Source organism: Garra rufa, chromosome 11 (genome assembly GCF_049309525.1).
Source record: "Garra rufa chromosome 11, GarRuf1.0, whole genome shotgun sequence".
NCBI lineage: Eukaryota > Metazoa > Chordata > Actinopteri > Cypriniformes > Cyprinidae > Garra > Garra rufa.
In genome coordinates this window covers 24,059,582-24,071,498 of record NC_133371.1, presented here as the reverse complement: position 1 = coordinate 24,071,498, position 11,917 = coordinate 24,059,582, and the positions used below count along the sequence as shown (strand labels likewise).

General features: G+C 40.4%; 1 protein-coding gene across 1 annotated transcript in view; it reads left to right on the top strand.

Moving 5' to 3' along the window:
- Window positions 1–1,371: 1,371 nt before the first annotated feature.
- map3k10 (mitogen-activated protein kinase kinase kinase 10) overlaps window positions 1,372–11,917 on the top strand; it is a 40,472-nt gene continuing 29,926 nt past the window's right edge. The window contains exon 1 of the mRNA XM_073850626.1: window positions 1,372–2,254. Within this exon, the coding sequence (XP_073706727.1) occupies window positions 1,372–2,254 (883 nt within the window). The remainder of the gene's footprint in view (window positions 2,255–11,917) is intronic.

The following is an 11,917-nucleotide window of genomic DNA, read 5'->3' as shown; positions in this document are numbered from 1 at the left end:
GGGCAGCATAAACACATTATGCAGAATTTCGTCGCCTAATCGCTACGACCTGGATAAAAGTCACCTTTATGCAAGCCATCCGCATCACTCTCTTTCTTTATAGAAATATCTCAATATCGCTTTATTATAATAATCGCCATACCAAGCCGAAGTTTCGCTTAGCTTGGCATACATTTCTATTTATATACGCACCTGACTCCTTATGAATCAACTGCTCTATGACAATAAAATGTCTAATGTTAAAATGATAATCATGAAGAATGAGGACGAAATGATCGAAGTAACGTTAAGCACTTGCACATGCGGTTCATAGAAATAACACGCACGTCGGTTTATGCCATTAAATTGCAAACAGTAGACGTGTAGACTATAGCCTAACGTTTATCGATGACATATTAATACGCCGAATATATACCTTTCCTGATATGTAAAGCGATAAATATGTGGCGTACATTCTGTATGTCGATTAAAGCTAATGACAACCACGGCTCTGCCATCTCTCTGTTGTGATTCTCATCTTAAAATGGACGCGCGCTTTCCTTGAACTGTCTTGTAGCGTTCGCGATGTCTCGAATTTATATAAAACAAGAGAAACGTGAAGTTAATGTTACGAATGTGCAACAAATTGTGGATGTTTGAAATCCCGAGCTGGTGCATCTCTGTGAGCCTATCAGAGCTGAATGTCTGAGGATGCCTTAAGCCTGCGCATGCATGTGTTTAAGGCTATGAATATTCATTAACATCCAATTGCAAAAAAAAAAAAAGAGTAACATCGATATACGTTTATAAATATGAGAGTTTTACATGGATCAGACTTAGATGGATTAGAGGTTAAGACAACATTCCAGTGTAAGATTAAACCCTGTGCTAGAACATAAGTGATGTAAAGCAAATTATCAGAAGTCCATCTATTTATTATTTTATCTTTAGTAATATTCATTTACTTCTGGATTCTGCTGTTGAAAAGAGAAACCAAGCAAGCAATCTCCAAGGCCTTCTATGAATCTTCAATACTGCATCGAGCAACCAAAAAGATAAGATTCTCACATCTTGATGGAATGGATATTCTCACCTAATCTTAAGGACTTTGCTTTCTTTTTGTGTCTTTAGTCATATTAGAGCTGTAAGCAGGCACTGACTGATTAAAATGGCTCTATAAATGTTAAGACACACACAAAGTGTGCTGTGGACAATCCAAGCAATCAGTGAGGACAGTGTGGGGGCAGCCCAGCAGAAGCTTTACTTATTGATTTCATTCCTCATCAAGAAGGCCTGCACTCAGTAGATGGGCTCTGCATGGATATTGTGCGCAAGTTGACAGAGGGCCTCCTCCAGCTTTTGAGACCACATCGCTGATATAAACACTCAGCGATGGACCCATATACGAGACTGAGTGGAGTAGGAGCTGGAGGTGGTGGCAGTGCTGCCCCGCTACCTTGCACCAACAGGGGAGGTTCCTGTGGACCCCCAGTTCCCTCCGCCCTCCCAGCAAATGCAAACTCAATACCCTGCCTGACACACAACAGCAGCAGTCAGAACTCCTCTACGTTTTCCTCTTCAGTGGACTCCCCAGATTCACATCTTCCTCATCATCACGATGGCGGTAACACGTACTGGACAGCTGTCTTCGATTATGAGGCCACAGCAGATGAGGAGCTGACCTTGCGACGTGGCGACCTATTGGAGGTGCTCTCCAAGGACTCTAAGGTGTCTGGAGATGAGGGTTGGTGGACTGGGAAGATCCAGGACAAGGTGGGCATATTCCCTAGTAATTACGTGACTCGACGTGACACCAGCTATCCAGCTTTGCCTCCAGGGGGTCTGGTCGGTGGGGAGTCGCCACTGGAGATTGATTTCTCAGAGCTGTGCTTGGAGGAGGTGATCGGCGCTGGTGGCTTTGGAAAGGTGTATAGAGGTGTGTGGCGAGACGAGGAAGTGGCTGTTAAAGCGGCTCGTCAGGACCCAGATGAGGACATCAGCGCTACCGCAGAGAACGTGAGGCAGGAGGCCAGACTCTTCTGGATGCTCCGACACCGCAACATCATCGCTCTCCGAGGTGTTTGCCTGCGGGAGCCAAATCTTTGCCTGGTTATGGAATATGCCCGTGGTGGTGCGCTTAACCGGGCACTTGCTGGGAAGAAGGTGCCTCCTCGGGTACTGGTGAATTGGGCAGTGCAGATTGCGACGGGAATGGACTACTTGCACAACCAGACCTTTGTGCCAATCATCCATCGAGACCTCAAATCAAGCAACAGTGAGTTATGTTTCTTTACTCTTCACAGCAAAAATTGTACCTTTGGGTGTACAGGAACTTGTCACTGGGTCAGTACCCTTAAAGCACGGGTGTCCGGTCCTGCTTGTGGAGGGCAGCTGTCCTGTAGAGTTTAGCTCCAACCCCAATTAAACAGACCTGAACCAGTTAATCAAGGCCTTACTAGGCAAACTTCCAGGCAGGTGCTTTGAGGCAAGTTGGAGCTAAACTTTGCAGGACAGTGGCCCTCCAGGACATCCCTGCCTTAAAGCGACAACTTTGCACCTTATAGGTGTGTCTAAAAAGCCAATATTAGTACCTTTGAGTAGTAATATGTACCCTTAAGGTACTAATATGATCCTTTGAGGGTATAGCCCCAAGGACAAGCTGTTGTTCCCCTAAAGGTACAACATTTGCACATTTTGTTCTCAGAGGGTAAATGCCTTTGAGACACTTCTGGCGTGTCAGATACAGTCCCAAAAGAAATGCAGTGCATCAAATATATAATTCTGCATCCTCAAGTTTGCAATGGGAATTATGGGTTTGGCACAGGTGGGGCGACTGTAGTGATGGAACAAAAGGAATAGATGTTCTGACTTGGAAACACTGTTTCTTGTTCAAAGCCTCTTGTTGTGGCATTGCTTCCTATTCTTAAGGAGAGCTGTTCTGCTCTGGAAAATGCTGGGCTATTTTTGGTCCTTTGTGCTATTTGCTGCTAAGCGCAGTTGGAGTTTTTGTGGGCAGAAAGAAGAGAGTAGCCGAATGGGTGAGTATGGATGCATTTGGGAAAAGGAAAAGGATACTAAGTGTTCTGCTTTTGCAGTTTTTGCAGTAGCAGAGCTTGACAGACACTCAAGAGAAGATTTAGCAAAGTCTGTTAATCCCTGTCCTTGTCAAATCCATGAAAACAGTCATCCCAGTGCTGCTCCTCTCCCAGAGATGGGATGCATGTTTATTGTGGCCCTGTAGACACAGGAGGGGTGAACGCATTAGCTGTCAGAGTTTAGAGTTTCACTGCTTCTCATTATCCAGGGGCTCTGAGCTCAGGTATCCTCTTCAAACTGTAGGCGTACTTGAAGATTGGCACAGCTGCCGTGGCAACAGAGGCGGATTCCAAGCCCTCCAGCCTCTTCCCAGCTCCCCTCTATTGCACCCTAGACATCCCCCTCCCCCACACTACAGTCCCCGCTCAACAACACACTAGTGGGATTGTGTGTATGGTATAGTGCACCAACTGCATTCCTATACTAGCATCAGCATTTGTCATAAGGTTAATCTCTGATCTTTACATTTTTAGGAGTCAAAATAAAGTACCCCCTCACAATTGGTGTAAATCAATGGGGCTTTGTAAACATATCATATTAGAACAATGACATGAGGAGTCAGATACAAAGACTTTCACATTAGCATACCAAAATTACTGTAATAGCTGCCTCTCCCGTTTGTTGCCTGGGGGGCTAATTTTACTTGGCTTGCTGGTTGTCAGTGCATCTGAATAACTAGGATAATCTGATTACTGACCTCCTTTAAAGTGATGTCACTCTGTGTGTGTGTGAGTTGATAGGTTGAAGTCGGTGGTCAGTTAACTGAGCTCACACTGGACTTAAGTTACTGTTATCAAAGAATGTCCCACATGCTGCTGAAAACAAAAGAGAAATGGGGATCAATTGAAAGGGTGACTCAGCTGAGAGTAACGCTAAACCCCCGATCACCTTCCCCTGACACACTCCTCAGGCAGGTCTTTCCTGGAACACAGGAATGGCTGATGGCTAATGGCTAACACATACTGTCTGGTGCTATCAAATTGTTTTGGCACACGTTCAGTAATTGTTTTCAACCTAATGAAGCCAATTTTTATCTCTACACTCAACATCAATATTAGGTTTGTAAAATAAAGAAATACTTATGGTAATGGAATAGATGAAAATTCTGTCATTAATTGCTTGCCCTTATGTTGTTCCAAACCATAAGACCTTTGTTTATCTTCGGAACACGAATTAAGATATTTTTGATGAAACCCAAGAGCTTTCTGACCCCACATAGACAGCAATGCAATTACCACGTTCAAAGCCCAGAAAGATAGTAATAAGCTCATATAGCTCATATAGTTTACTACTAGTTACAAGCAGTGTTGGGGAAAGTTACTTTTTTAAAAAGTAATGTGTTGCAATATTGCATTACTCCATAAGAAGGTAACTAAGTGCGTTACTTTGATGGAAAGTAATGCGTTACGTTACTTTTGTGTCACTGTGTGTCACCTGAGCTGGGCTTGTTTATAAATTTTTAAGAGCAAATCTCAAAAGTTATATTTTTGGCAACTGTAAAGGCCCCTTCACACCAAAATGAACCTAATAAGCTTCAGCCTGAAGGAAGTGCCTCTCAAATTAAAAAAAAAAAAAAAAAACAGGGGCAGGAGAGGTTTCAGTGAATAAATGGGAAAACAAAGTAGCTTGTGTTACTCATTTGATAAAGTAACTCTTGTAAATTTAAAAGTAATGTGTTACTTTACTAGTTGCTTTAAAAAAGTAATCTGATTACATAACTCGTATTACTTTTAATGTGTTACTCCCAACACTAGTTACAGGCTACTAGTAGCTAGTTAAGGTTACTAGTTTACCATGCATGTTGTGACAACTGAAACTTCAATTTCAGGAAATGTTTAATTTAATTACATGTTTAAGGCCTTGAATTTTTAAGGTTGTAACACATCTATTAAGAACTGTTTTATATAATATGCACACCTACTAGGCTTGTGGCAACCCGATCTCATGGGAATTCGTACATATTTTACGAGGTGGCTAATCCCTGGGGTCTAGACAAATCGTACAAAACCGTACGAGTTGTTCGTACATCTTAGCATGTGAATTGCCTGTAAAGGTGTAAAATAAGCGTTTTATCAGCAGGTGAGAAAATGAATTATGGAAAGACAAAAAGAAAGAGGCTGGGAACCTAGCAGAATAGCAACAATGACCCCCTTTATCACATATCCAAGACAGAGATGGCTCGACAATGACAGGAGTCACTCGCCTGACTGGGGGAGGGTGGATATGAAAAAATGAGCGTCTGGACCATGAGAGTTCAAATGGATACAGGGGACAGGGGAAAATACTAAGGGATGTGTATATGTGTATGGCTACGTGTGTGTATGTCCTGAAAAAAAGCCCCAGGGTCTGAACTAACACAGGGGGAGGGAGGGTCAGTGGTGGGTTATAAGCACCGGGGTCAGCGGGGAACAGGGTAGAGCGACTAATTTGTCAATGACACATGACAGATGAATTGCTGTAGTTATATGTATTTATTTTCCAGTTTGTAGACCAAGGCAATGGCAATTAGCAATGGCAATGTCATAAGTTCAATCCCAGTGAACACACACAAAAAATATGCATTGAAAAGATTTAAGTCACTTTGACATTACATCACAAACTAAGTACTTATCTAACTGTGACTGAGGTTATTTTGGTATTTTAGTGCGTTAAGGTTTCTGTTTTTCCTACCTCTTTTACACAAACTCTTTATTTAGAAGTTTTGCTTTTACAAAAAGTGCCTGACAAAACACCACTCTTCTTCATAATGCACTAATGTCAGCCACAATTTTAGGTGTTCCATTAATAAGTAATAGGATGCATTCCTTTCCCACCGATTAGAATGAGTCAGACGGGGATGATGGTAAAAGTGGGGCCATGGACTTTTTGCATTGTTTGCACTCTGGTTAGTGACCATGAGTCATTTGTCCAGCCTTTTATGTGTTAAACATTATGAACCAATACCATTTTTAGAGTTTGTGAAGCACTACCTGTATTTAGTCAAGCCATAATTTTCAAGTATAATACAGCGGGACTGATCATTTGAGGGCAGTGTGTTACTTTTTTAAAATGATTTTAAATGTTTTGCAAAGTATTGGTTAAGAGCTGTTATATTAATGCTGTTATCTTAGGTTATCAGGCAGTTTTTAACTAAAAAAGAAGCTTTAAGGACTCCCTGCAGTTTTCCGCCAAAATATAAGCTTGATTGTTTCATGTTTTAAAAGGAAGATTTAAGACAGTTACAGATCTATTGCAAACAATTATTACTATTATAGTTTATGTAAGTACTCAGTTTTTATTTTACAGTGAAATATCACTGTAATCTTGTTTTTAGTAGTTCAAGCGTGTAGCACTGAAACCCTATTGAATTGTTAGAATGGCCAAGGATCAGCAGTGTATGATCAGCCCCACGTAAAACTGATCGGGCAGACCAAACTGTACGTCGTAGAGACTTTAAACTTGGAGGGATGGTATTACTCACACCGTCTACAACATCACCAAGCCTTGCCCCAATTGGCCTGACGGAGGTGCTACAGTGATCAAAAGTATGTAATCGCTCATATCTCCTAAACCGTTACAACCAGGCTCAATAAGAGCTAAATGGCTATAACTACGCAACCATTTTTCCTATCAACATGAACATTGATATGCACAGTCTTGGTCCAAAGCACCACAAGGGTCTATAAGGACATTTGCATATCGCAAAAAACATGGCGCCATTGGCCAATGAATTCTGGCACCTATTAGACAAGGTTAGCGGAGGTCTCTTAAGGCCTGTTTGACTCATGGCCCTTAGGGTCTGTGAGAAACTTAAGAGAAATCAGCCACTGGGGGGGGGGGGATATATCATATCAAACTTTTAGTTGACAAGGAAGTAAACATCCATCAGCAGATTGCTTGGGAAGTCTGTGAATCATTTTTCTTTCTTTATTGAAACATCCAGTGAAGCACCTCAGTGCAATTAATTGAATTTCCCAGCATTATTTGAGAGACAGGACATTCTAGAAAAGTGTTCTTGTCTTGATACATTTGCTTGACTGTGGCTCATTGCACAGCAGCTCTAGGCAGGCGTAATTATTGGTAATGAATTTATATCATACACATTAATTGTGAAATAAGACCAATCTGCTGTCTGTTTGCGAGACTTTGCACTTACACTGTATGATGTAATATGTTAAAGGAGACCTATTATGCCCCTTTTTATAAGTCACAGGTGTATAATATAAAATATAAGTCCCCAGAATGTCTGTTAAGTCTCAGCTCAAAATACCCCACAGTAGGCTTGGGCGGTATCCAAATTTTGATACCGTCAAACCTCCTCCCTATTTTACCTCGGTATACGGTATTACCATGAATAATAAAAAAAATTATGACGTAAGGCTCAGACAGCGTCAACAAACTGTTGGCTTGTGCCTAAACCGTTCAGAAACTGAATACCAAACACTAATACTGAATCGATAACAAAATAACATGCACAACAAAATTAACAACTTTTATTAGTAACAAATAGCAGTTTATAAAAAAGTGCAAATACAACAGTCAAACAGAATTAAATTAACATAAACATCCAGAACAGTTTTCGCACAGAGACGCGCACACAAATCAATTAAATTAAATCACTCCGCCTGAACAACTTTTAATAACAAAGAAGAGCAGCTTATAAAAATGTGCAAATAGACCCACAACAGTCAACCAGAATTGAATTAACATGAACATCATCCATATTATAAAAAGTATTGCAAAGCAATAGTCCTAAACAAAAACTTCTTCTTTCCAGTCTTCTTTCCAATAATGTTTTTAACGTAAACCAAATAAAAAAACCTGAATCAATTAAATAAATAAAAAAGAAAAACCAGCATGTTTACTTTGTCCGGCTTTAACAGGGCACGTTGTGGACCGACAACTTTACCTGTGGTGCTTGGTGTGCTTGTGGCATAGATGCACAGGTACTTTTGTGCCACTCGCGACATCTCGGGAAAACGCCCCCATTATCGTCGGCTGCGTACTGGCGGTGGACCTAGATGTTGTTGGTCCTGCATCGGGAGGCATTGAAACTGTTGGACTGAGTGAACTCGGGTCCATCCTCGCAGCAGTGAGTGGATGGTGGTTTCGTATATGCGACCTTAGGTTCGAGGTATTTCCATCTTTCGCGGTCACCTTTTTGTTGCACAATTTGCAAATTGCCTCGTCCGTATTTACCGTCTCTCACTTCTTGTTCGGTCGAAACCCGAAATACTGCCAAACTGCAGAATTTGTATTCTTTTTCGAGACCAGGTCACTTGGTGCGCGACTCACCATCTTTCCCCACCTCTCTCTTTCTCCTCCACGCTGTCACGTGATGACAACCACGCATACGCATTTTTAGGCATTAAATAAATTATATTTAATATTTAATCCTTGTCTCGTATATAAGTGCATTGTTTTTTATGATGGTATAACGTGAAACTGATATAACTGTTGCAATTTTTAGATCCCGCGGTATACCATATTACCGCCCAAGCCTAACCCACAGATCATTTATTATAGAATTTTGAAATTGCCTATTTTAATTGAAAGAATAAATGCACTGTTTTTATGCATGTCTTTTTAAATGCAAATAAGCTTCTGCTCCCCACCCCTTTTAAAGAATAGGACTGTGCCTTTACAGCTCCGACCTCAGATACTCTGCTCAAAAAAACACCATATCACGTCTATCACGCTGAAATCATGTGTTTTAAACCATATTAGTTTACATTTCTGATATACGGTTTTCTGAGCGCACATATTCGAAGCACGTACGTGCACAGAAACGGCTGTCACATGGCATGTGAGTACTAAACTAAGTTCTCTTTCATGTCTTATTGTGCTTAAACTGTCAAATACACACAAGTTTATGTTAAAAACACACATGAGTTACAAAAACTGTTGTTTATGTCTGTGAAGGTAAACAGCTGGGAAAGAAATTGCAGGTTTATAATAGATCTGTGTGGCAGCAGCGTAATATACAGTAAATAAACCAATAAATCCACTGCTCTCTTGTCTCCTCTGAGGCTGGAAATCGAATAGTATTAGTATTGTTCATTTTTGGAGGGAAAATCACTTCACACCATTTTCCATTGATTTGCTTTTTGATATAGGCTATATCCTGTAAAAACAAGCTCCAGCACTGACTGTGTTTATTATTTGGTAGATTGCTCATATCTGAAAAATCTCCATTTTTGTGGGAACTTGGGCATCTGTAGTACAGGTGTGTTTAGAGACTATGTATAGGTCATCCTTTGTCTGGGCATGTGTTAGTGAGACTGGTGTAGGTCAGTGTCTTCTTGTATTTAAACCCTGACACAGTTTAAATGTGAGCCAGAATACACACAAAAATCAATAAAGAGACAATAAAAAGTAGTCCTGATGGTCTCGGTTAATGAACTGAAGACTATAGCCCTCATATGACAGAGTATCTTTTAAAACTGTTCTAGTTAATACATAACCAGACACTTTTTTATGCAGGCATGAGAATTTCTCAGTTGTTTTCTATTTAAAGAGTTAGAGTCCAAGGTTTGGCCTGGAGCTCACGTGATCCAAAGCAAAGAAAACACACAAAGTGCTTATCCACACCCAAACTGAGTATACACTATAATACACCACACACACACATTTACTATGAACTGCAGAGTCAATAACCAAAGCAAGATCTGCCCTCACAGCTAATATACACATATTTACACTTACAGAAATGTTTACAGGTGTTACTATGACACATTAAACACAGACAGTACCACACATCCATGACAAAGCATAAAGCATGTTGTGGATATGGTGGGAAAGACACAGAGTGTGTAGTGTTGTAGTCCACATACCCTTGCACTGAACAATACATGCAACACAGTCCGTACACAGAACGCACTGGCATGGCCGAGTGTCGGAGATCTTCGGAACAATGCCCATCGGTGGCCTGCGCTTCTGCAGTGCCACAGAAGTCAGAGGAGTATTGTTGGAGTATTGAAAGCAAGGCAGACGGGAGCAAAGGGAGCAAGGCAGAGCCTCTCTAGAACAGGTTGGATTAGAGTGTCCTGTAAACAGATCATTAAACAGCAGCAATGTTTTCATTAACCAGTCCCTTGAGGTCAAAATGTTTGTTATCTCAGAGACTGTAGAGTGAATTCATCTTGAACTGTGACTATGCGAATTATGGCAAATCAGGCCACATTTATTTACTTTTTTCCAACTCAATGATAAGTAAAGTTCTCTGGAATTTGATGGTATACAGTGGTGGCCAAAATTATTAGAACACAAGTATTTTCACCAGCTAAAATGGTTTTAAGTCAGCTATCTTTTGCTGTAATTTCCAAACATTAATTTTGCTATTAATTATAACAATCCAGTGAGATTTTTGTTTGCACAAGAAATCTGACAACAGCCAGTGCTCCACACAGAGATCTCATCTCATCATTATCCAGTCTGTCTGGAATGACATGAGGAAACAACAAACTGAGACAGACTAAATCCAGAAGAACTGTGGCAACGTCTCCAAGATGCACCACCTGCAAAGCTACAGTGCTGTTAAAAGTTTTAGGCGCTTGTCTAAAAATGCTGTAAAATGAGGATGCTGTCATAAATAATGTCTTAAATAGATTTTCTTTATAAATTAACTAAATTAAATCACATTTGGAGGGACCATCCTTTGTTTTTCAGGTAGCTTTGCTGGTAGGTCTCTTGAAGCATCTTGGAGACATTGCCACAGTTCTTCTGGATTTAGTCTGTCTCAGTTTGTTGTTTCTTCTAGTCATTCTAGACAGACTGGATGATGATGAGGATGAGATCAGATCTCTGTGTGGAGCACTGGCTGTTGTCATACTCCTTGAGCAAACCAAAATCTCACTGGATTATTACAATTAATGGCAAATGAATGTTTGGAAACGTAAACTGGTGTTTCCTACTGACACACTACAGCAAAAGATAGAAATTAAAACCATTTTTAGCTGGTGAAAATACCAGTGTTCTAATAATTTTGGCCACCACTATATATCATCAAATTCCAGAGAACTTTTCTTATCATTAAGCTAAAGATTAAAAATGTAATATTTGTTACGCATTTAATAAATTATTGTTAAATTGTCACAATTTCACTTAATTAGACATATTTCATATATACATATTTCGCATCTTGCGAAAAAAGTTCCCACAGGTTTTCATCATGAGATCAGGTGGTAATTATCAATATATCTCCAGGTTAAGGTACATGATATAAAGCACAAAAGAGAGACAAACATTAGAGAAGATAAATTATTTACCATTTTTAAGTGCTCCACATGGCTCCAGGGGGTAATAAAGGCCTTCTGAAGCGAAGCAGTGCGTTTCTGTAAGAAAATATCAATATATAAAACTTTATAAACCATAATCTCTATCTTCTGTTAAAGGAACACTCCACTTTTTTTGGAAATAGGCTCATTCTCCAACTCCCCCCGAGTTAATAAGTTGAGTTTTACCATTTTGAAATCCATTCAGCCGTTCTCCTGTTCTGGCGATATCACTTTTAGCAAAGCTTAGCATAGATCATTGAATCCTATTAGACCAATAGCATCGCGTTCAAAAATAACCAATGAGTTTCTATATTTGTCCTATTTAAAACTTGACTCTTCTGCACTTATATCGTGTACTAAGACCGGCGGAAAATGTAAAGATGTCATTTTCTAAGCCAATAAGATTAGGAACTACACTCCCATTCCTGCGTAATAGTCAAGGAAGTTTGCTGCCGTAACATGGCCGAAGCAGGTGCAGTAATATCATGCAGTGCCTGAATTTTGTTCCCAGCTGGGTAACTTCCAACGGGGAACGCTCCCTGTGCATGGTCACGTTGTGCTGCGTGATATTACTGCGCCTGCTTCGG